Here is a 26,313-nt window from a genome sequence, read left to right as displayed (position 1 = left end):
GTAACATCTTATCCTTTGGTTTTTCTTTTTGTGTCTGTAATCCATCAATAAATTATCATCATATCATTATCATATCATATCCCTGATCTCAGGGTGATGTCTTCAGATGTCTTGCTCAATAAACGTTTAAATTTTTTTTGCTTAAAAACTACATTTAAAGATTATTTGATTATCAAAATAGTTGCAGACTAATTTTCTGTTGATCGACTAATTGATTAATTGTTTCAGCTCTACTTGGGACCAAACATCAGAAGTTATGGTTTCAGTATAAACATGAGTTGTGTGCAGTTTTTTCTTCCTCAGATCATTTTATTTGAATGACTTTTAGAGATGTGATGAAAAAGATTAGAAATACCAGCAAAAATAGATGTTTTTCATTCATCCTTTGTTCATCTTGTGACCACTGGGATAAATTTGGCTAAGAAACACTGCTCAAGCTTTACCAAATTCTTCTGCGAATTGTGACCACTTGAACCAATGATCCTCACATCACATGCTCACTTCTCTAAATATTATGCTTATGATTCAGCATGCTCATCATTTCATCAAGAAGTCACTGAGTCATGCCCGATCGGCATCATATTTTCAGGTTGAAGTACAGCACACACCAGCACACACTCTTATCAAAACACATTTGAAATATAATTTATTGCACATTTACAGATCAACATAAAGTGGCACGATACCCATTTCAATCCTGTTACATCGGAAAAACAAAAGAAGAGACAAAAGAAGTCCTTACAAAATGCTCACACCTTCTGTTTATGATATTGGTTTTTGACTTTAGAACAAAATGGCCATAAAGTTGCAGGAATGCCAGACCGAAACTGCATAGATTTATAAAAAATAAACATAAAAAAAAGACTGAGACACTTCTTTAGTATGGCACAGAAAATCCAATCAGACCTTGGCGTAACTCATACTTGTCATGAGCCCATCGACTTCCACATTGTCCCAGTGACTTACAGGCGGTTCAGTGCGTCAGAATAAAAGGGGTAATTCCCATTCTGACAGAGGAAAGCACTGATAATATGTTCTCGGCAATATATATATATATATATGTGTATGTCAAGCCAAATTTTAAATTGTCTTTTGCAGAAAAAGAGGTAAAGACTGATTTTATATTGAGTCCAATATCTAAAAACAAAAACAAAAACATTCCTTAAGCTTGATTTGCAGTAGCATCTAATCATTAAAACGTTTTGGCAGCAGGCGTGTGTCACTGTAAAAACCTCAGCATGGAGGTGCAATTCATTTGAGAAGAAGAAAAACTATACAAAAACAAATTACATGATAGTCACAGTCATTTGTTTAAGATACTATTTACATCTTTGACCTCATTTTGCATGTCATATCACCACCCAAACTCCTTTTTCATCCACATTATTGATTAAATTAGCCATCATGATTCATTACTGGATAATAATTTCAAGGTGTTAGTGGGCATGGATGACCATCTCTCTTATTGCTGCTTGGCTAATACTGTGATAACTGGTTTCATAGTATTTGTTGGCAACAATCTATAAGTTTATATCTACTGTTGCTGTATCGACTACATCATAAACCAAACCACTGTGAAATGAGTGACACCCAACATAAATATCTGCCATTTAAAAGTGGCTTACATGATACAAAACCAACCCTAAACAGCTACAGTATGTACAGTAGGACAGTGACAACTGGCAGCAGTGGATAAGATATTAAAAAAAAAAAAAAATCATTATAGGTTGATGGCACAAATGTTCAGAAGTCTGTTTATGATCCCCTCGTCTTACTGAAACCTGGAGTAAAAGTAAACATACACATGTTGATGTACAGTACAGCATAAATACAAACCCAGCCAATGGTCAAGAGAAGAACGGCACAAAAGCATGCTAACTGGTTTCAAAATCAACTCTTATAGCAAGTCATAAACACAGTTTTATTAGGGTTACCTGATCAAAGGTTTACAGTTTCATTAGGGCCGCGTGGTTGCATATTTTATATGGACACGACAGCAGTCAAGTGAATGAAAACCTTTTGTCTCCTTCAGCAAACAGTAACAGGTTTGTATGTCTTGTTTACTCACTAATGGGAAGTTAGCCGGGGAAAATGGTGCAGTGCTTTATTGTAAATTTTAAGCAAGAAGAACTAAAAACCCAAGTAAGCCCCTTGATAATAAAACCTTATATACATGGACAGCAGTAAAGAAATGTGATTCTCTTTTGGCACAGAACACACTCTTCCCATCTCAGTAATATGATTGGTTTGATAGCCATCACTTCCTCTTAGTAGGTCACATTAATGTTTGATGAAAGTTACTCTATTCATGCCTCCGAGGAACTTAAAACTGCTCTTTAGTGCCACCACCACAGTGCTGATTATTATAATGTAACTTTCCAGTTAAAAAATCAAAGTCAATCAAAAGGACAAGCATTCAAGAAGTACCTGCATCAAAATCATTTTTTAATCATCAAGGTTGGATCCAGCAGGCCGTGATGGCTGTTCAGCGTGTGTCAAGAATTACAGCTAAAAAAAAAAAAAAAGGGAGGGTTAAAGAAGAGATAAAGGCCTCAAATTTGAATTCAGATTACCTAATTTTCAGTATTACAGAACCTGCCTGTTGAGTACTACCATGATAGTGGTTCTAACAGCCTTGCCTATTGATAATTACAGAAAAAAAGAAACAAAAAAGAAAATCAGGAACCTTAATCTGCCACTGAACAAAACCATAAACCACAGGACGCGTACTGTCCAAGTAAACATAAATAAAGATGCAAAGTTGAGTTCCAGAGCAGAGTTATTTGGAGACACTTTGAAGAAGCAGCACTTGAGAAAACTGGAGAGAGATACTGAAAGTCAGACAGAAAGAGAGGAATAGGGAGCCAGAGGGGAGATAAAGGAAGAGAGACAGACTTTCCTTTGGCACCTGTGCCACAGTGGCAGTGCTCTTCTGTGGGTGAGGCGAGAAAAGGTACCAGATGAGGGTGAAGAAACGCCACAGAGTAGGGAAAGAGGGAAGTTTCGCTAAACAGCTCATGCCTGACTGAAATATCCTTCCTTGACCTGCTCTCTTCGACCGGAGGTTTATTCTTTTTCCCTCTCGCTCCATCTGTAGATCCCGATTCGGTTCCTCCCACATCAGTTGCACCACTCAAAAGACATTTACCCGCAAGTTTAATCCCTCAAATGAATCTTTTCAATAGCCAGAGTCTGTCCTCCTTTTACAGCCTTGAACCTCAATTCTGCAGGAACAAGTTCTCCACTGTGGTTAGCACTATGGAGAACCTACAGTAAACAGTGAGTGCTTGCAAAAAGGAGGTTCTCCAAGTTCCTCTGTAGTAGTTACTTTATGGCACAGAGGGGACTTCTACAGGTCTCTATCTCGGTTTTGCTTCCACAGAAGAATCTCAAGTTCCTCCCAGATGAGTTTCACAGGCTTAGATCCTCCCACAGGCGCTCCTCTGAGGTCGGTTAGTGCAGATCGTTCTGTGTTGAGGTTCTCCCTCAGGTCGGTTCAGTGTGTGGTTCTATAGGTTCTCCCCAGGCTGATACTGGGGTTCTGTGGAGGTGAAGTAGTCCTCTAGGAAGCCCTGCAGGTACTCAAATGTAGGCCTCTCTTCTGGATCCTTCCTCCAGCAGGAGAGCATGAGCTCGTGCAAGGAGCTGGGGCACTCTGCTGGGCACGGCATCCTGTAGCCACGCTCCACCTGATCAAGGACCTCACGGTTTACCATGCCTGCAGAGAGAAAGAGAGAATTTTAAGCCCGCTGAATGAAAATAGCTCAATTTGCTGAACGTCCTACATCAATTAAAATTAAAAAAAAAAAATAATAATTGTGTGAAAGTAAATAATTTATATCTTTTAAACATAAAATAATCTGATCTATAGTTTTATTAATTTGTCAAACAGGCTTGTTTGATCAAGTCTTTGGGTATATTATGTGATGTTATGTGAGGTTAGTGGGGGCTTCACCTGGATAGGGGACTCTGCCTTTAGTTGCCAACTCTGTAAGCAGCACACCAAAGGACCAGACATCGGACTTAATGGTGAAACGACCGTACAGAGCTGCCTCTGGTGCTGTCCATTTAATTGGGAACTTGGCTCCTGAGGAATCATGGGAAATTAAGTGAGTGACATTTAAACGCACCATGCTGTAAAATAAAAACATGTTTACATTTAAGAACATCTTTCAAATCTTGACTCTCTTTTCATCAGTAAACAAATCTCTTTTTCTCTCTGAAAAAGAATTGTAGTGCCAGTTTGGACATACCCTGTCTCGCAGTGTACTCATTGTCTTCAATGAGTCTTGCCAGGCCGAAGTCAGCCACCTTACACACCAGGTTGTCTCCCACCAGGATGTTGGCAGCACGCAGGTCTCTGTGGACGTAGTTCATCCTCTCCACGTAGGCCATTCCTGCTGCAATCTGAAGAGAGAGATTTTATAGGAAATTAAAATATTGTTTTCAGGTAATAATACATTTTTAGTGTGTAGATTATGGGTTGTTGTATGTGACACTATCAACTCCAACTGAAGCTGCAAATCAAGTATTATTACCTGAGCAGCCATGTCTACCAGCTGAGGCAGACGAAGCATCTTTCCTGCGTCCCCTTTAAGGAAGTCCAGTAAGCTACCTGTGAATGCAAACAAAAATATTTAGAAAAACTACAGTAGATAATGTGTCAAATAAAAGGTCACCAATCACCGAGCAAATAACTAGCTTTTTGCCTTGTGACGCCTTAAAACAAAGGAATATTTACTTGTGACCCCATGTGCTGCATATGTCTACAGTTATTCACCAGTTTTATTTGAATAATTTTTAGCAGCCTGGAAAGATAAAAAAAAATTATGTAATTCACAAGAAAAACAGCAAAAACAAGAGTAAAGTCTGAAAAAATGCACACAACTGTGTGTAGCAGAAACACATTTTTCTGCTTTTCTGTCCTCTTAATCATCTCATGACCCTCTGTTGGGGCCCCGACCCACAGGTTGGGAACCACTGCCTTAAAGAACAAGCTATAATCTAGATGTGTTTGTAAGCAAATCATTTTTAAAAGCAGTGTTACACTGAAATAACAACTCAGTTACTGATAGTGTTGGGTATCATTAGAAAGTTTTTGATACTAAAGCCAATTTAATACCCTTTTTATTTAAGAAAAAAAGCTTTAGTTCTCAAATGTTAAATATCTTTCCAAACAAAACAGTTGCTTTTGATGCCAACTTTTGGTACTTGACCATTTTTGATACTCAATGCTACAGACACACATCTTGGTCAGGAGCAAATAGTATAGTAAGAGGTTTGATACTCAGCTCTTGTTACAGCCTGTATCCTGTATTACCTTGACTCATATACTCTGTCACAATGTAGATAGGTTCCTCGGACACCACAGCGTACAGCTGGACCAGCTTCTCATGCCTGAGCTTCTTCATGACCTGCGCTTCCTGAAGAAAGGCCTCTGGAGACATGGTGCCAGGCTTCAGGGTCTTGATGGCTACCCGTGTTGTACCGTTCCATGTACCTGTCAGAAAACACAGCTTAATAAGTTTACTGTATAACTTCTTGCATAAAGTTCTCTGTCTCCTTCTCTAATACTGATATATTATCAACTTAATAAGACATCAACGAGTTATAGTAACTTTTACCAGGATTTACCTCATTAACACACTTTATAGTTTGTACATCCAGTGTATAACCCCTGTTGACAGTAGAGTCTGTGCAACGTGGTGTGGATACAGATAATAGTTCTTACCCATCCAGACCTCTCCAAAGCAGCCCTGTCCCAGTTTAAGGTCGAGGCGGAGGGACTCTCGAGGGATCTCCCAGGCATCCCTGGCCAGTCCCTGGGTCTGAGGTTTGGCCACGGGACACACATCTGTTAGAGCGTGACACAGCCCATCAGAGTGCTCTGAAAGATAGAAGAGAAAGAGAAAGGTCACGGCAACAGCATTCAAAAAGGTGAACTCTCAGATGTGTCATGAGTACTCACTGCGGTAGTGGAAGACTAGCTGCTGTAGGCTGGTGAACTGGGTGCGGGAGGTGATGTAGAAACCTCCGCTATCCAGCTTCCTGATCTTGTAATGTTTAACATTCAGGCCTTTGGTGTTATCATAATCCAGCACTGACAGGCAATATGCCCCTGTGAACAGGAAGAAACAACAGACAGAGACAGGTTAGAACAATAAAACCAGGCGTCTCGAGGCCTGTGTGACAGCTGCTCTCTGGTGTTTCCCAACAGCTGTGCTGGTCAAGTCCCTGTTGGCCTCTTTAAGGGCACTGGAAATTCAACCAAGCCTTTCTGCCCTCGTCCATGGCCCACTATTAAGTAACTTAGTATCACTTAACTAAATTTAATTAACTTGTTTCGTACAGGAAACTACATTCACAGAGTGTTTGAGCATTAAAACATAACATATAAAAAGAAATTAAAATGAACTGAACCTGAAATTAAAACAATACTTTTTTCTAGTTTCAAAAGAATAAAAATAAAGAATTTAAAACCTTACAGATGTGACGGGAATCTTACTGATTCAAAAGACCGAGTGGACTTAGCAAACCTAAGCTCTACAGGGAGGTTGTTCTACAGTAAAGGAAAATGAAAAATCAATCCACTTTGATCTGGAGTTTTGCTGACTGATGTTCGCTCTGCTTCCCTTTCTCAGAAAGAAAATCTAGTGCAGTAAAAGACAAACATCCCAAAGATTTTAGCCACTGAGCTGACAGTAAATCGACCTGATGTACCACCTGATATCAACAGTGACATCAACAGCTATAACGACAACATATAACGGCAACTATAATCCTTAACTAAATTCTTCCTAACATGTGTGCAGAATGCAAGGCTGCATTATGTTTTGACACAACAGCAATTTTTTCCACTCATATACATCAGAACAGGAGCAAAAACACCTCTAACATAAGCTAGAACGGATGGATTTTCGACTCCCATGTTTTAAGATTTTAATTGGGTCACTTCTGTGCTTCTAGACCCATATATGATCTCTAACTTGCACAGTGTGACATGATTTACACTTTATGAAACATACGAGCTGCATGCTTCTGCTCATCTGTGTCACGCTGTGTGAACCTCACATTTGACATCTAATACAGAACGCACCCAGAGGCCAACACACCTCCTGCCAGAGCTCCTCCCACTCTCCCCGATCCTCCCCCTTTTTCTATGAGTCCCCCCCCCCGTTACTGCTCTTCCTTCTTTTCATGCCCCCCCCCTCCTCTCAGTGTGTGTGTGCATGTGTGAGTGTGTGTTGGGAGAACAGAGACTTATAGCCGGGGGGAAATCCTGCACCCTCATAGGTTGACCTACTTCTGGCAGAATGATTCACCCCTATCCATTCACAAGCCACAATCCACTCCGCTCTTTTCCTTTTTCCCCATACTTCCTTCAAAAACAACCCTCTGAAGAGCTCACCTACGTCACTGGGACTAGAACTGACTTAAGACTTTCTGAGAAAGATGTAAAACTCTGCCACAAGCCCAGAGAACAAAGATTCTGAGCCACAGGCGCGTGTGAAAGTTAACAAATGACTTAATTACAAGGTTCTGCCTCTTTCAAATTAAGTCCCTAAAGATCTACTTATTTCAAAGTAACATCACATCTGCTGTGCACACTAAGCTCCTGAGACACATAGAGAGAGTCATTACTTCCTCTTTTTACACATTTTTATTACCCAACAAGTGCAAAAATAAAAAGCTCAGGCTTTTATTAAATATGTTTTGGAGTCAGAATTTTCTTTGATAATGTATGCTTTTTCTAATAACACAACTCAAAGGCTGTGTCTGTTGTTACATTAAAGTCATTTTACAACTTGATTCTCAGCTTATTATCATCATCTCTGAGAATATTTCTTAAACACAATTGCATTACTGCATTTTTAATTTTTCACACATCTCTTGATAAATAAGTAATATTTTAAGTAATAAATAAATAAATAAGCACTATTATCCAAGTTATGTGGCCTAGAAAGGGAAATACAGCTTAAAATAATTTCCTGGTTAAGTTAAACCATTCCACAGTACTTTTAAATTTAAAAAAGGACAGGTTTATAATTTTTCCAAGTCTGACGTAAAACAACAGTCAGGTGCCTAAATGAACATTGACACGTTTTTGTTGTTGTAATCATTCCTCCTGTTCATACTGGCCATGAAGAGATCCCTTCATAATGCACTTTTAAGTGATGGGGGGACAAAATCCACAGCCCTCCTTACATGTAAAAATGTATTTAAAGGTTTATTCGAAGTTAATGAGGCTCCAACAGTCCAAATTAGTCAAATCAAGTCAATATCTTTCAAAGTTTCTGTCTTTTTAGTGCCAAATTATCTTATTTTGTTACAATCCTCCCACTGCAGCTGAACAGAAAACAAAGTTGAGACAAAAAAATAGGGACATTTTTACTAAAAAAGACATTGGAACATTGGAAGATATCCACTTTATTTGACTAACTCAAACGACTGTGGATTTTGTCCCCCATCACTTACGTAGTAAACACATTTGGAGGGAATCTTCTAATGTCTAGTACAGACAGGAGGAATGATTACAGTGAGCAAAACCTGTTTCAATGTTCATTTTGGCACCTGACTATTGTTTTCAGAAAGACTTGAAAAATCGTGAAACTATCCTTTAACCATTCTAAAGTTAACCATCCTGTACATTAAATACTCTTTGTAAGATTGTGTTCTCACGTCTTCATCAACCAACTACATGTTAAAATAAGGACCAAATGTGCAAAACCAATTTGGCAAAAAAACATTCTCATGGAAGCTGTGTGCTGAAAACATGTTGGTTCAATAAAGACCAGACTCTCTCAGTATATCAGCTAATGTTGGCAAGTTGTTTTTACACATAATTTTTTTTTTTTCCAAAAACGCTGAGAATCACAGATTTGATTGCTCATTATGAACAGACACCGAGAAAAGCAGGAGAGTTAATTGGATCTCTTCGGAGAGACGTAAACGTCTGCTCTCTCACCTTTAGTGGTCTCGCTCTCCCTCACCAAGAAGGTTCCTCGTCTGTTCTGTAAGTTCAAAAGGATCCTCTCTGAGTCACGCCGAGTGATCTTCCCAAAATACCACCTGCAAAAGTGGGCCACGGAGAGGAAGATCAGTGAGAAGCTACGACGGTGCTGCTGGAGCAGGCAGAATTACTTTTGGCAACATATTGAAGTGTACAGAATATCTGCAAAAAAAAAATGTCTACACTCTGTAACGTTAGCTTGTAGAAACAGCCTTGTCATGTCAACATAATCATTATGCATAAAAAATACATTCAGGTTCTGCACTCAAAATTGCCTTAAAGCTATGGGGGGAAAAGAAAATGTAATAGTGAAACAAGGAGAGGATCACGTACTCTTCTGCTTGGATGGAGTCGGATGGAGCCACATAGTTGCTGGGGATGTAACCACTCTCTCCTGTCGTCAGGGAGCGAGCAAGCCACCAGTCCCCTTCTCTGTGACAGAGAGAGAGAGAGAGAGAGGAAGGAACAAAACACAGAGAGCAAGAGAATGAACCATAAACAGAAAACTGACATAGGCAAAAAAAGCATTTCTTGATTTAAGGATGTTATAGTTTATTCCCAATTATGACAAAAGATACAATATTTGATAGAGAAGGATAAAGCTGGTGTTATTATACTTTTTTGTCTTGTTAACAGATCCCACGAAGTGACCAAAAATAAAAATGTGTTAGTCTGTCTCAAATACTTTCTGACTTCTCAAGCCTTTAAAAGCGAGTCACAAATATACAATATATTTCATTTTTTAAAAAGTCATTTTTATCAAAACAGTAGTTTTTAGTTACTCAAATACGAGTAAATAGTGATTTTTTTGGGGGCTATTTTCAGCCACAGGTTAATATAGTTTGCTGGTGAGTATTTACAGCAGCAATATGTTGTAAATGTGAATGACTCAAATGACAAACTACACTGCTCATCTTCATCAAAATAAGAGTGCATCTGAGTGGCTCCTTAGTGTGTTTTTAATAGTTTTTGGATGATAATGAAGGTCTATTAACCTGACGCGCCAGATGGTTTGTTACACAGAACCATTTGAGAAGTCGTCCTTGGAAAGTGGAAGAAGAGCAGGCACTTTCAAAAAAATACTTGGGAGCTGATCGGATGAACCATCTGTCTATCAGCGTCTTACCTTGCGAGGCAGCTGGATTTGCGAGATCACACAAGAATCCTCATAGGACACAGATTGGTCCGAACCACAGGTGGCTCGGACACAAGAGCATAACTTGAAGCCTGACAAGATGGATTCTTGCATGATCTTTGTGATGCTGTGGTCTCGCGAATCCAGTTGCCTCACAAGGTTAAGAGGTCTATGGCTCTTTGGTCTTTTGATGGAATTTGTTGCCAATAAGAAAAATATAGAGCATTATCCAATGGATCCTTAATATATTACAGTGTCTGCACAACAGAATGCTTCAGATTTTGTCTTCAGATTGTTTGAAGACCTGTAATGTTCTTTACAAAAGATAAGGGAAGCCTAAAGATTGATACATCTCATCCCACACCAAAGCCCACAGAGTGATGTGAAGAAAAACTAATTGAGAGGAAATAGGCAACCTTTTAATCCACTTACAGTCCTTCAGTTTACTTTTTAGACCTTTAGCTGATGCTCTACGTCCAGAGACGTACAATACATAATCTACTCTATATCTCCTCTGTAAAATCATTCATTGCAGTTACACTTGGTGCATGATCAGACAAATCTGTGCAGCAGAAAAGTGACTGTGAACACAAGAATTTTTATTGCATTAAGTATTACTGACCTGAAGCTGTACTTTTTCCTAGGAGAAACCATGAAGCATGAGAAAGAAAAGGGAGAGGGAGAGATAACAGACACGGCAGACACATCAAAACACGGCAAGGAGACGCAGCAAGGCAAAGCAGCGCAGCACAGACAGATAGGAGGATAGGAGCCGAATATGCTGTGGGACTACACAGTAGGGCTGCATGAAGTTCCACCTTCTATTTCACTACAGTTTATAAAATATTTTCAATAAAAGATTATGGAAAAAATCTCCATTTACTTTCCATATATGATCAAATCCTCATATCATTGGGGATTTCTGAACACACTTGTCTAGTCTTGCTGCTTCCAATCCATTATTTACATTAAAAATCACTGAATACTGTTTTGTAATGTAGATATTGGAACTGTTTTATTATGCAGTATAAATAAAGTATGAATTTCTTACATCTTAACCCTACTGTGTAGTGCCAGACTATAGATAAAGAACAACAGAACAGACTTATGGCAGGAAGTTATGGAAGGAGCTCATAGGAAAAGAAAAAACCCACCATTGTTCTGATTCTTAAAACCTGCAGGAGCATTATGCTCCACATGATTTACTCAGAAACAGCAGCTTTTAAAAATGTAATTTTTCACTTCCTACTACTGAAATCTACGTGTTTTTCCTTTTATCCAATTCACAGACAGACCAAAAACACATATCTGAGACATTATCTGTGTGGAGGACAGGAACGTGAGTGTAAATCTTGCTACGACAAGCTCTATAAAGTGCCTTAAACATTATGATGACGACTGTTGCCCAACAGGAACAGAACGCATCAGCAAAGTGCTGCTCTGCTCTGTTTTAGTCAACAGATGGGGAGGATCAGACTCAACTGTCTGGATCGCTCCGCCGTTACCAGCTCTGACTCTCACTGTGTTTGTCATTCAGATACACATTTGTGCCCACTCACGCTCACATGTGCGTCTACAAATCTGTTCATTTAGATTTTTGTGAAGTAGAGTGAGACAGATGACTGTTGCGTCTTACGTGTTGTTGACAATCTGCAGCCTGTCGCCTTTCCTAAAGGTCAGATCAGACGCTGTCCGTGACTCATAGTCATACAACGCCACAAATGTAGTGACACCTCCTGCAAGAACAATACACACACACACACACACACATACATGGAAATATGCATTTAGGGAACTATGTAATTCAAGACAATAGTACTTCCCTTTAAGCCCTATTTCACAATAACTTTTATAATCTAACTTCTGTGTTGCAGGCCTAACTTATTAATAATAAAATAATAATTTGCTCTTTACAATGCAACGCTATAAATCTATTATTTAATCTGTTATTTTGCCCCTGCTCTATATCTGTATAAAACTAGCAATTTGCCCAGCCTTAATGAGAAATATCGACATTCAGACTGCTGTGACCGATCGTCCGTGAAGGACAAAGCAATCATATCAAAGGCTTTCTATTTTCTGCGTGTCTTTGTGTGCAGCTTTCTGCCACTACCTTTTAATGAACCTGTGATCTAAACCCGGGAACTCTCCAGCCAATCATTGATTGGTTCATTACATGCATGGGAGGAGGTGGCCAGAAGAACTGCTCCTGAAACACCAGGAGCTCTCTGCTGTCTGCATGGAGCAACATTAACCTAACCATCTGGCCAGTCTAGACACATTACCGTTTAATGTCAAGTGAAATCTGGATAGTGTGACACAGCAGGCTACAAAGTCAAAGTGAAGGTTTTATGATTGTTTGACAGTTGATGGTGCAAAAAAGAAACAGCTTTAAAATATTTTTCTGTGTAGATTTTACTTGCTGTGAATCAGTTCTTTGGATTCTGAGAAGTTGTTTTATCAGTCAACTTTTATGATCTTGTGAGCTCTTTGAGCTGACTCAGAGATAAGTCAAAATTCTTACTAAATCTTACTCAATCTGTTTTCATCATGCAGTTCTGCTCAGCTTCACAACTTTATTCCCTTTACTGTAGAATATGTTGTGCATTTTCCAGGTCATTGTGCATATAAAATTTCTTTGGCTCTACTGTGTCACTCATATTTACAGCAGTTTGAAATTTCGGTAAATAAACATATTCGTTTTCTTGCCGAGAGTTAAATAAGGAGATCCATACCATTCATGTCTGTACTTTAGCAGCCGGTTAGCTTAGCTTAGCAAAAATACTGGAAACAGATAACCCGACTCTGTCCAAAGGTAACAAAAATCTGTCTAAAAGCACCTCTAAAGCTCACTTATTATAATGTTATATTCATTTTGTTGTACAAAGTGTAAAAACTACAATTTCTGCTTTTAAAAGAGGATATGTGTGAGGGGCTACTTCTTGGCCGGAAGCAGTGACTTCCTGGAGTCTTGTCATGACTGTGAGGTTGACACGCAACCAGCAGAGAATATGCCTGAGAAGTCACTACGCTTTGTGAAGAAATAACCCCCTGTAAAACCAAGGTTTGACAATTTTACACTTCACTTTTTGTATGGATTACAAGAATGAGATGTAACATGTTGGTGTAGAAGTGCTGGTAGGCTGCCTTTATGCTAAGCTAACTGACTGTTCGCTGTAGCTTTAGGCTATATTTAGTGTACAGACGGAGAGTAGTATCGATCCTTTCATCTAACTCTCAGCAAAATAAACCAATCCTTAAAGAACACTGCTGAAAAAAGAAATTGATCTGGGTCAGTATCTGAAACATGTAAACTAGGAAAAAAATCTTATCGTCATTTGGCGTTGCCTACCTGACAGAGGTCCTCTCTGAGGTGAGGTGACAGTGCCTGTGTGGTCCACCCCTCCAAAGAGAGCCAGCTCAGGAGTGTTCGTTGGGGCATGCTGGTGCTGCCCTTGATGCCCGCGCCTGCCTGTCCCAACGGCAGGACTCCTGTTAGGGGTTTGGGTCTGTTGGGCGGGGCCCAGGTGGTGGAAGTGCCCGCTGTCTGAGCCTGTGCCAATGGTGCCGTCCAGGCTCATGGAGCGCTGGCCCGGCTCCTTGGGCTTGCTCTTGCCCGCCCCCATGTGCAGACCTAGGATGAGAGCCAATGATGAGTAAGGATGCAGCATTTAAAAATCCTAAAAAGGATGAAAAACGCCTCTTTTGTGCTGCTACAGTTTCTATCTATAGCTATCCAACCCTTTTCCATACAAAAAGTGTTTATGATAGATCTTGCACTTTTAATTTCATCCAATAAAATGTGGTTAGAAATTTTGGAGCAACTCAGCTAACCTCTGCCATCATATAAAACCCACAGGTATAACTTGACTTAGATGTGGGCTTTTGGATGTTGGTCTGCTTTGAAACTCTTAATCATATTTAATGTTTTTTTAAAAAGTATATTTTTATGTGGAAACATGTTCAACCCCTGAAAGAAAAAAATATCAAAGCCATTCCACTGGACAGTTAAAGACTTCTATGTAACATCTGTTTTAATCCATCTATCCCAAAGTACTCCTCTTTCAGGAACAGGAACTGACCCTGTTTCAGTTTCTATTCATTCACCTTTCTCAAACAAAAATTCCCCTAAGCAGTGTTTGCTGTGTGAGCCTCACATTCATGTTGGCCCTCCTAATGCACCACAGAGTAGCCTTGGAGCTGTTCCAGGTTCAGTTAGAATTGTTTAGTATGCAAATGCTCTGAGAACAGGACACCTTGAAACAGTCAACACACATGCATTCAAGGTCATTCCTATCTGTTGATTCAATCAGTTCTGAATCAATATGCATCTACAAGGAAAACAAAGCTTCAAACAAAAGGAGCAGTGAACTGTAATGAAGCCGAGTGTTATTATTGGTGAGCTGGCAAGGACAAACGGTTTTCGTCTTCTACAGGTAGTTATACCACCACCACCTCTCCTTTCCATCCTGATGCTGTATACGTCTATTATGGCCCGCAACAAGTCAGAGAGAGCGCGCCGTCATCGTGAGCGCAGACAAAGACAAACATGCTTAGACAGTCAAGTGCACCCACAGAAAGTTAAGAGCGCCGTGTTCACACACCAAGTCCAATCCTCCCTCCGGGGTGCTGTAGAGTGACTCACTGCGAGACTGGCTATTTCAGGCCAGCTGAAACAGATACAGTCATACACACATGAAACAGCCTTGTTCCTTTGTGAATAAAGGCACTCTCAGTTCCAGACAGAGTGTATGTGCCTATGTGTAGATGTGTGTGTGAGCAGCTGTTCTTTGGTCTCTGGGAAACAAGGCTCTATCACACACCAACACCCAACCTCAGTTATGTCTCACATCCTTTTTCCAACACGTGTGTATCCTTGTGAGTGTTTCCAACACACTTGTGTGAGTCTGATAGACAGGACAGAGTGGGTTATTAACAGACAAGGAGGAACTGGCGGTAGCTGTAAAAAGAACGTGTAGGTGGTTGTTGTATACTGTTCGGACAGCTGAGGCTTAGTGGGTGTTTTAAATGTGAAGTGCGAGCATAACATAATTACACAGGTATGGGAATTCTCAAAGATATGGCAGGATCCCACTGTGGAGATGTGTGGGCGTGTAAGCTGCTGAGTGTGCGTGAATGTGCACGAGTGATTTCGAACACACACATACAGTCATGCAAGCTCTGATTCAACTCCTGCCAGTATGTAATCTGGCTCGCTGGGGGGTTAACGTATCCCATGGTGCAACACTGAGTCACACAGAGATAGGTCCATAGGCCAGCAGAAAAAGATGGAAAGGGCTGCGTGAATTGTGTGAAGAGTAGCCGCTTGTTTTGACGGCCTAGTCTGGATTTGGACTTTTGAGTCTGGATTTGTCAACTTTAAACTTCTACCAGCTCACAAATGATGAGGAAAAACCTTGATGTGAAAAGGGCCAAGACATAGCAAAGTGGGCTGACAGGGACGCAATACCAATTGATTTAAACAGTACTGGAGGCACTTGTGCAACAGATACATTTAGAAGTCCACATTGTCAATATATGTAAATAGGTGGATACTTGAATCTGCACAAAAGTTCCTGTAAAAGGATCACCGTGAAACAGCCAAGTCTACTTAAAAACCAATTGCTGATGTGTGTCTTTGGAGCATCAACTGAACACGCTCCAGTTCTACACATATCACCGTCATACAAATACATTATGTAATACTGAATGTCTTGACCCACACTGACGAGTGAAGAAAGGGCTTCTGGGGATCACCTGCCATCATTGGTACAAAGCCTTCTTCTGACCTTCAGTACTACTCAGTGACAAAATCCACTTTCTGCTCATAAGGAAAGCACATTGCAAGAGATGGTCCACACGGGATGCAAAAATGGGAACCACAAATACTCTTTTGTCATCAAATATACTGTAGAAATGCAACCAAAAGCAAAGTGTATAAATGTGATTTTAACACGTGATCAGGAGGGTTATTATATCTGTAGATGTACAAATGTGTGAAAATAATGTGATTCTAGTACTGATGTGCTGCAAGGAGTTCAGACTGAGTTACAAAACAGCAATAAGCTGCAGAGGGATTCAATATCTGTGTGCTAATTGATGGTAGTTCTACAAAGTGTAATACATACTATCATTAAATACTGCAACAAAATGCACTGTGTACTATGTACAATGTTACTTTCACATCCAAGCAGAAGTGCCCTTTCAACAGTTTTTCTGCAGTCCTATTTAACTGGTGGCAATACATTTTTTCACAAAACTGTATACATATATGTACACATGTACATTTGAATTTGCGGACGTGTGCTGCCGCCTGCTAACTGTCCATCATATTGTTCAGGAAATCAACTTTAACTGCATTAATTTGATATAAAAGGCACAGAATTATGGCCCAGTTTTGATCCTGTAGGGATCATTTTCTCCACACATATGCATATATTAAATCTTCCATATTATTAGTATACAGCATAGAGAATTTGGACAAAGCCTCTGTGACATCTTCCTCTTGGACAGTTCAGCAGGGCAAGCACTTGGCAGAATGTGTTATTTTAACCCTGATCGTTTGATTAAAGAGAAGTCAAGTCGATCTGGAAAACTGCCTTATCATTAGGTTGAAGAAAACACTAATGAGGAGAGGTAATGATCCTCAACCGGCACTGCAAAAATATCCCAACACAGTGATGGCAGAGTCACAGTGCACACAATGTCCAACACTCACCGCTGGTTCTCTTCAAGACGCTGCACACACCAGAGCACCCTTGAAAGCCTCAGAGCCTGCGTATGTAAACAACAGCTTACACACACACACACACAGCTGAGCCTCACGCCTTTTCCTAATATGGTGTCAGAGTGCCCTAATATCAAGAAGTGCTAACATGTGACTCCTGCCAACATTGTGATATAAAATGGAGGAGAATGGAGGAGTGAAGATGATGAAATGAAGGAGACAAAAGGACGCCAGACAGAAAAAAAAAAATGACCAAGAGGTAAATAAGATAAAAGGGAAATAAAAAAAAAAATGATGAGGAATGGGAGATGAGGAGATTTCAGTCTTTTGTGAGTTTTTTCCATTCATCAGAAGCACGGAGGAATGTGGGAGAACCAGATTGCGCCACACGGCTGCGATTGCCAGGGACTGCAACGAGAACAGGCACCTGAGCGGCGGGAGGGCGGGATGAGAGGAAGGAAGCGCGGAGGGAGATGAAGAAGAAGATGGGGAGGAGGGAGTAACAAAGAGACGCTCTAGTTTCCCAGGATATACACCACAACCTAATCCCCAACTTTTAACTCCTGTTGCCTCGCACATCACACGCTTACATGATCATCATGATATTGAAAATTAACACATTTTTACTCCTCTTTTTTTTTTACTGTATTGGTGCATTTCTGTATGTTAAACATGCTTTCTGTTTGTAATATTTCTCTTAATGTAAAGAACATATGGTTTCATAATGTCTAAAAGAGTGACACAACACACAGACATGCTGACTGTGTGAATAAAGCTGTGCTTGGTTGTGTTGTGGGAAAAGAGATTTTACAGATTAGATAGGAGTGGCGGCAAATACAGGCTTCGTTCAAAGGCTGCTCTCTGAGTGGTATTTACCTCAGAACCACAATGGAGCTCAAGAGCACTTCATTATCCGCAGTACATTTATCACTAACCTGTGTCTTTTTCATAGTCTTGGTGTTGACTGAGTCTTAACAAAATCTATAAAACCGTCTGCGTACATGAACTGAATACTGAGAGCGAGAGGACAAATACTATCAGGAAACATAGAGAAAGTAAAAGGAAGATGCCTCAGAGGAATTTCCGTTAATACAGCAGGCGAGTTCTGACACCTTTAAGGTAGTGAAACTCTCTGCCAGTTTTCATCATGCGTCATTTGTGCATGTGCTCCGATCTGCCTTGGACCACGGCGTAAACCTACAGAGTCACTTCACATCTGACTCCTGAGTATAAACCCTTGGAAAATCTGAGGTCATCAATATCTTGCTCCTTTTCTTCAGGCTGCCCGATTATCTGCGCACTGTTGTCTTGTACAGAAAATTACTGTAAGTCAGTGATTACATAAAACGATGAAAACTGTAGGGCTGCAACCAACGACTATTTTCATTATTGATTAATCTAGAGATTATTTTCTTGATTAGTCAATTAATAGTTTAGTCTTTGAAATGTTAAACAACTGCGAAAAAATGAAAAAATTAAAGTCCACAGTGATGTCTTCAATTTTCTTGTTTTGTCTGACTAACGGTCTATAATGTTAAGATATTCAATGAACTGTGATATATGAAAAGGAAAAAACAGCAAATCTTCACATTTGAGAAGCAGAGACTATGAATAATTTGGCGGTTTCACTTAAAAAAAAAGATTAAAATGATTAATCGATAATCAAAATAGTTGCAGACTAATCGATTAATGGACTAATTGTTGCAGCTCTACAAAACAAAACAAAAAAATCTGCCTTAATGCTTAAATTCTGTCACTAAATGACTGGTTGCTGTTTGAAAGTGCTGTTTAACTGACATATAGGGCTGCAACTAACGAATTGATTATTCTACCAGTTGCAATGATTCAATTTGGTCTATAAACTGTCAGAAAATAGTTCCCAGAGCCCAAGATGTTGTCTTTAAACGTCTTGTTTTGTCTGACAAACAGTCCAAAAACTAAAGAGATTCAACAGATTATCATAGAAGACAAAGAAAAGCGACAAATCTTCATGTGAGAAGCTAGAAACAAAGAATCTTTTGTCATTTTTGCTTGAATATTATTGAAAAGACTAACTCTTGGTGATTGATTGTCTTTCAAATCGGCTAATCGATTCATTGACACATTTTTCCAGCTCTACTGCGTGCATTAAAAAAAGTTCACCTCTATGATTTGTCACAGATAGGTTCCAACTGCAAAAGCTGGACCTTCCCGATCAGCGTTTGAGCTGTACATATCTGGTCAGGCCTTAAGCACATTTGGCTGTGACGAACCTCACTGAGTCACAACAGACGGTAACAGTTGCCACTGTGCTGCAGAGAGTGAAGGAGCTCGAGCCAATGTTTCAGTCGAATGAGAAAATTACAGTTTGCCCAAGGGAGCGGACGAGAGGGAGGGAGGGGAGGGGAGGGGGGGTGTCGGGGAGGGTGGGGGGGGGGGTGCAATGATGGTTCCTCAAGATCAAAACGAGAGGAAATGTGCACATTAGCGTCACTGTCTTATCCTGCTATATGCTGGATGATAACATGGAACAGTGCAGTCCACATACATGTATAATACACAGATCATCTAAATATAGCCCGGTCAGAGAGACAGAGAGAGAGAATCGATTTAAAAAAAGGATAAAGAAAAGACAAGTCGTGTCCCAATTTAGCACTCTGAATCCCAAAATGAGATTCTCCTCTTTTTTTTTTTCCCTTTATGTTTTGCCGTGACCCCACGCACTTTACAAAGTCTGCGGCTGTGTCTAGCTGTCCCATCTCATCTCCCCTCTTCCTCTGTGACAAACACACAGAGGACAGGCGAGGAGAAGAGGAAGAAGAAGAAGAAAAGAAGGAGGAAGAGGAGGAGGAGGGGGTGGGGGGGATGTTGGCACTCAGCTGATAAAACCCCACTTCCGTTTTCTGTCCATCTTTAACTGGTGGCTCTGGCTGCAAGTAATCCAGCCCTCTGAGAAACTGGCTGCTATGGTATGATTAATTCTGTGGAGGAGGTCAAAGGGTGGGGTGCATTTCATTCCAGAGGTGCCACACTCTTTGCAAATAATTACCTCATACCTCTTTATTATTATTAATGACTGCATCAAGTTGCTCAAGTCATACGTGGACACAATACATTTCACAGACTTCCTCTCTTCAATTTACAGAACAATGAAAATAAACTTGATAACATATTTGTTTTCCTGCAGATATGTTTATGTTGCATCTTGGGAAACATATTACTTTAATGTGTTCTGGTAGAAACAGATAAACAAGAGCCTGTTTAACAATTAAAGCCGACTCCAATCTTTTACTGTCATCTGAAAGGAAACATGTATTTTTCTCTCTCTTAAAGCGGGTCAGCTTGTAAAACATTATTTGAGAGGAAGTCATTTTAAGAACGACTTTAATAATCCGGACATGTATTGTTCATGCTCCGAAGGTGTTTATCAACAAGGGGATGGAGAATCAATACATCTCCTAAGGTTGTCCAGTGCTAAAAACCCAATGTTGAGCTTTTCCTATGATTCATGTGTCTCATTCACAGGCAAACCTGAATCCCCTGCCTTATGGAAATGAGCTGGAACTTGTCCAAAGCCCCCAAAACCGACTGTAAATAGATTAGCCACATAATTAAAATTCTATTTCCATGGGATTAAACACCAGTTGTTGTCAGCAAAGCTGCTTTCAAAGAAGCAAGGGGTGGGGTAGTAGCTTGCCTACAGGAGTAGCAGCTGTCAAAATGATAACGTCTTTGCTTTGGGAAGGGAATGAAAAAAATAAATAAGATAGAAGGAGAAAAAAAACACACACACACTAACAATCCATGCTTGCCAATGTGATCCATATTAGGCATGCAAACGGGGATTTGTGAATGGGAACAGAGACAAAAGGCGACAATGCTGCTGAGACTGTCGTGGGCTTCGGCTCACATACAGCGCATATGCGGCCTGATGAATCAAAACAGGTGCTCTAACAGCTCCATTTTGAATTTCGATGGATTGTTGGCTTTATTCTATGTATGCCGTCGATTTTTTCTGCGTCTTTCCTTCGCGTTTACCGTTGCGAGAGACAGAAATGTGACATTTGCACATTTGGGTGCGCATTTACTGTGTGCTTCCATAGTAAATCCGTCAACAACCCTGACACAGACTGAGTGGCACTGGCCAAATGTGCCGAGCAACACTGACTGAATGGCCTGTGCAACAATGAAATACAAGTCAGTGTGAGGGGGGTCTCATACGCTCAGTGAGAAAACACCCGTGTGAGGAAAATACGCAGTAGCTAACAAAAAGCTCCGCTTCTAAGTCCCACACAAATCTCATTTTCTCGCATTAAACCGCCATAAGCTCTAATTAACTCACCTTTGACGCGTCTTGAGATTCAGCCCAAAAATCAGAGACGCGCAGCGAGGATCCGTGTTAAATCCTTGTGGCTGTCCTCATTAGAGGAATAATGGAAGCGGATGGCCAGTTGCTGTGGAAACGTCGGGCCAGCCACGAATCCCATTTAGCGAATTTCGGCAGAATCGCAGCGAGAGGAGGTCATGACGGTGATGCCTTCAGGAGCAGAGGGCACAGCTGCCCCGGAACACCAAACGTTGAACACGGCAAAGGGGATGCCTGTTCAGCTGGGAAGAGTCGACGGCGCGGCTAATTCATGCGACGAAGCAGGAGTGGTGTGGCGTGGAGAAGACATGCCTCGTCGGGGGAAAGGCACGGGATAGTGCATCACTGACGAAACACGAGAGCACAAATATGATGAGCCTGGATATTACGCTTTCTACGCAGATAGCGGCGGTGTCCACATTCACGTCGAGTCGCGTAAAACTCGACGTTGGATTGATTGAAGCGTTGGAGGGCACGACAACACCCCCGTTAGCTTTTATAAAATCATCTCGAATCACGATTCATTTGTCTTTTTTTTTTGGTTCAGTCAAAGTAAATCTCGTTTGAACCAGAACCCAGTTAGCCTCATTGCTGTCTATGGCAAACTGGTTGCTAAGCGACTCACACTTAAGACGTATTAAAATTGTTGGCGTATTAATATTAAAACTTTACCGTTATGCGGCTTCGCTGGTTCACTAATTAGAAATGTTGCAACGGTTTCGAACGTGTGTCAACCAATCACAGGCGAGGATCGGAACTATCTCCTAGCAACCACTTGTTCAGTACTAAAACGCGATATTTTTCATTATGTATCTTACCTTATATGTTAGCAACAGTTAGTCTTCCAATACTAAACTTCGAGATAATTTCGTAAACAAAAGGCTTCTTATCAGTGTTCCCCAAACCTCAATATTTTCTGACAAATTTTATAACTCTCACGTCTTAAATATCACTTCAATTTAGCTTAAAACTCTCATTTCTTTCATTCCGGATTCTGTAACCCCTAAATGTATAACCTTACGTTGTCTAAATATCAATAAGAGAAAATATTTCAGTTTTAGTTAAATATAGCTTACCTGCTGTGAAACAGGCTATTCTGGTGCCACAAAACTCCAGCTTGAGAAGGAAGTAATAATATATTCAGACATACAAAAGGAGTAAATATAAAGGACAGGACATGAGCTCATTATGACTCATCTTAACCAAGTTTAAATGTAGAAATGAATGTGAGCTTGAGTGAACTCAAGGTGAATACACTGCATTTATTTTTCCAATTGAATTCAACTACAATCATATTCAATTATATAAAAAAAGGCAAAACAAATCTGTCCAAAAATCTTGTGTAGTTCATATGTAGTTGCATAAACAGTGAGCAAACGACATGACACGTCTTTGTATGCTGTTGAATGTGAACAGGATGAATAGTTCAATGTCATTCTCATGTCTCCAATTCAATGCACGTCTTTTTTTTTATTGTCGTTATACAACTGTAGTGTTTTATATACTTGTAGAGATAACTGTAAAGGTAACTGCCGATGTTGACTCACTGACAACTAAACAAGCCCATTCGCACAATCATGTAACACATACACACACACACACACACACATTATCGCTTCTTTTTGCTTTCTTTCTTCGGTTTCTGTCGAATCTGAGGTGCTGGTCCTTTAGGTTTCTTCATCTGTTCAGCAGCTTTGCCATCAGAAGACTCAGTCTCCTCCTGGAGAGAAAACACAGGAAACATTAGACACCCTGCATTTCGAAAGAAATCCTCTGAGTCATTGAAATGTGTTATGAAAATAGATGACTGCTATGCATGATTAGGTGTGTTTTGAAGAAGTTAATCTTGTCATGACACAGTTTGTGTTTCATATAGGGGGTTAGCAATTAGGGGGTTAGCGATTTATATATAACAGGAATATACATTTTGGTAATTCAGTTTTTCATCACTTCAGATAGCTCAGACTCTGTAAAATTATCTCAATTAAATGGACAAAATGAAATTCCCAGAGCTTTTGGAAGTCACGCATAAAAGAAATTCAGGCGTGTTTCAGCACTTTGCATCTGTCAGCACTGTTTCTGTGAGTGCAATCTTTCCTATTGTTCTGGCGGTGAATAACGACAGCAGGCTGTTGTAAAGGATGAAATGGCGACATACTGTGGAGAGTAATCAGTGCATCTGATGACGATGACTGAAAATAGAATAATTAGGCAGTGGATTTAATTGCTCTTGTCTATAAATAATCTCTCCTGATGATTGTAAGCATGGAAATTGCGGGAGTAACCCTTGGTGGCTCCGTCTTCATGGACAATAAAAATTTAGATATCCACCACTACCCTTGCAAACTGGTTTCTCTGTATGTCAAAGAGACTAATGGGTTGATACTTTGCTAGTCTTTTTTGTGACTTGCCCACCAGTCCGTAAAAGCATGGGGAAACAAATAAGTTAATTTCATGTAATTGTAGACACAGCATTTGTTGTGCAAAAGCTGCATAATTTTACTATTTTTTCTGCCAAGGTACAATGACCCCAAATCATAATGAGAACATTAAACAGCATTTAAACCCATTGAAGGTCTGAAAAAATCATTATGAGAATACTGACAACAACTAAGCAATGACAGATTGAACGAATGAAAGATTGACACCATTTGCCTTTATGGCAAAGTTGACCAAGATGTGCAGACTGTAGATGTCATGTTCTAGGACATGCAACGTTTGTTGTGTATTAGGGCTGCAACGTACTATTATTTTCATTGTCTGTCGATTATTTTCTCAATTGATTTGTTGTTTGGTTTATAAAATATTAGAAAATGGTGAAAATGATGATCACTGTTTCCCAAAGCCCAAGGTGATGTCCTCAAATGTTTTGTTTTGTGTTGACCAGCAGTCCACATCCAAAAGATAATAAGTTTATCATCATAGAGGACTAAAGAAACCAGATTACTCACATTTGAAAAGCTGAAATCAGAGAATTTGTTTTTTTTTGTCTTAAAAAAAATGACCAAAAAACGATTCATCGCTTATCAAAATAGTCGCAGATTAATCGATGCAGCTCTATGTGCATCAATCAGCTCCTTCTGCCAAATCTGTCTCGTCTAGCCACTTTCATGTCAAAATATGTGATTCAACAGAAATACAGATAAAAATGTTATCAAAGCAATTTGGCAGGTACATCAAGCAACAGAAGGGAAAATTCTAGTATCATGCATGAAAAAAAATGTGTAGTGTATTCTGCTCCTCTGCTTTTCTTGATGTATTCCTACCTGTTCGTGCCCTTTGGATGTCGGGAAGATAACTGCCAGGATGCAGATGAGCTGGAAGATGGCGCCCAGAAACAGCCCATAGCGCAGTAAGCTCTCTAGAAATGTGGGCTCTGGGACCTCTGGAGGAGACAGGTCCAGTTCTGCAGACATGATGCTGCCCTCCTTTGGTCCGTTATACTTCCTTCAGTGACAGAAGCACAGTTAGCAGGAAGATCAATAATAGTTTTTTCTTTTTAATGGTTGCTATGAATGGCCTTTTTTTTTTTAACCCAACTTTATTGAAAACTTTCACATTCAAAACACAGTAACATATAAACAAGTATGACAAAAAAAGAAGAAACAAAGTGCCAAGGAATTCAATTATGACATAATAATTAAAAAAAATAAAAACAATTTGGTAAACAGATTGTGCAAGAAGCTTTTTTACATTCATTAAAAAAATAATACATAGGAGGAGGAAACAAATTGAATAAAACAAATAAAGGGGTACAGATTAATTGAGTAATATTAGTCAATAATTTTATAGGTATTAAAAATTGTTTGGGTCTTTGTTACTTTTTTAATTTGCACCTTTAAACAGAGAGTTGTTCAATACCATTTAGAAAGGGTAAAGTTAGGTTTTCTATTGGTACATTTCATTTTATGTATGTGGAATATGCCAAAAATTATAAATAGTTCAATAATATTGAACTATAATATTGTCCATTGAGTTGTTTTCAAACAAAATTATAATATCACTGCCATACAGCATGACCATTTGACCTGTTTTCTTAGACAGAAAGCTTTGCACATCATTCCAAAATGTTTTGGTATACATACAATGGAAAAAATAAGTGAAAGATGGTTTCTTGTTTAGACCACAGAAATCCCAAGAATAATATTCAATTTAACATAATAATCTGTTACTGACATAGGAAATGTGTATGTCATGGATAACTGAGCGGGGTTTATGGAAGAGAATTAAATCTGTTTACATTTCTCTCTCTCATTTGGAGATATAGACCCACCCACAATGTAAACACTTAGCCTAACTTAAAACGAAGACAAGTTGGGACGACATTAATGTGCCATAAACATGATTATAGTAATAAAAACATTTGCTGTTCATGTTATCTCTTGTCTTTATTATCTAGAACACATTTGCAACGCAGCTACGGATCCAACGTAGCAAAACACCGCAGCTACATTCTCCAGTAACGTTATAAAGATGTGATCTAATCTTTCTGCAACGTTTCAATGAGTGTGTGGGACAAAAACCTTACCGGCGGCGACGACACTCCGCTCTCTTTTACAGGAATGTATATGTAGAGTTAAAAATAAGTATAACTGGTAAACACTGTGAAGCAAAAATGCTAATATGGCTCACAAAAGGGAAAAAAAATTTAACCGTTTACCGGAAGTGAGGTCACTAACCTTCTTCTTCTTTTGGTTTGGCAGACTAGACGCAGCAATGGCGCCCTCTACTGTTTGTGATTGGTTCTTCTTCTTTTTCTTCTTTCTGGCTTGTAGTTACTGTTTGTATGCAAGCTATTTTAACCTTCTTGAGTTTGTAATTAAAATTGTTCAATAAAAAAACTTCTTTTTCTTGTTCTTCTTTTTTTTCTTCTTCTTCTCTGGTTTTATTGGCGGATCGCAAACAACTTTAAGGTGGATACCACCACCTACTGTACAAGAATGTGTAACATCATGACATTTTACCCTATTTCTTAAAGTCTTCCCACTAACCTTGTGTCACTTAAAGTGGAGAGTGCTCACCTCCTCCTTATGTTCCCAGTAGCCCCATCAGATCCCACTCCTGTCCCGCCTCTTGGGCTTTATCATGTAACCTTT

At 39.7% G+C, this 26,313-nt stretch overlaps 2 protein-coding genes across 3 annotated transcripts; both read right to left on the bottom strand.

Moving 5' to 3' along the window:
* Positions 1–629: 629 nt before the first annotated feature.
* LOC122980537 (proto-oncogene tyrosine-protein kinase Src-like) lies at positions 630–21,878 on the bottom strand. 2 transcript variants are annotated; one of them, XM_044348644.1, is made up of 13 exons: positions 21,194–21,878; positions 13,498–13,779; positions 11,782–11,881; positions 10,768–10,785; positions 9,344–9,442; positions 8,966–9,069; positions 5,969–6,118; positions 5,732–5,887; positions 5,321–5,500; positions 4,539–4,615; positions 4,254–4,407; positions 3,956–4,087; positions 630–3,718 (listed from the first exon to the last, which is right to left on the bottom strand). In XM_044348644.1, exons 2-13 carry the CDS (start codon positions 13,769–13,771, stop codon positions 3,510–3,512), a joined length of 1,653 nt encoding a protein of 550 aa, XP_044204579.1. In that variant the 5' UTR covers positions 13,772–13,779; positions 21,194–21,878; the 3' UTR covers positions 630–3,509. The 2 variants fall into 2 exon arrangements, with proteins under 2 accessions (XP_044204579.1, XP_044204580.1); XM_044348645.1 differs by lacking the exon at positions 10,768–10,785.
* Positions 21,879–22,459: 581 nt separating this feature from the next.
* On the bottom strand, positions 22,460–25,892 carry manbal (mannosidase beta like). Its single transcript, XM_044348646.1, has 3 exons — positions 25,746–25,892; positions 24,484–24,664; positions 22,460–22,937 (listed from the first exon to the last, which is right to left on the bottom strand). Exons 2-3 carry the CDS (start codon positions 24,631–24,633, stop codon positions 22,827–22,829), a joined length of 261 nt encoding a protein of 86 aa, XP_044204581.1. The 5' UTR covers positions 24,634–24,664; positions 25,746–25,892; the 3' UTR covers positions 22,460–22,826.
* Positions 25,893–26,313: the final 421 nt, after the last annotated feature.

Source organism: Thunnus albacares, chromosome 4, assembly GCF_914725855.1.
Source record: "Thunnus albacares chromosome 4, fThuAlb1.1, whole genome shotgun sequence".
Taxonomy (NCBI): Eukaryota; Metazoa; Chordata; class Actinopteri; order Scombriformes; family Scombridae; genus Thunnus; species Thunnus albacares.
Note: the sequence above shows the minus strand (reverse complement) of the source record. Positions and strands in the feature narration are given on the sequence as shown.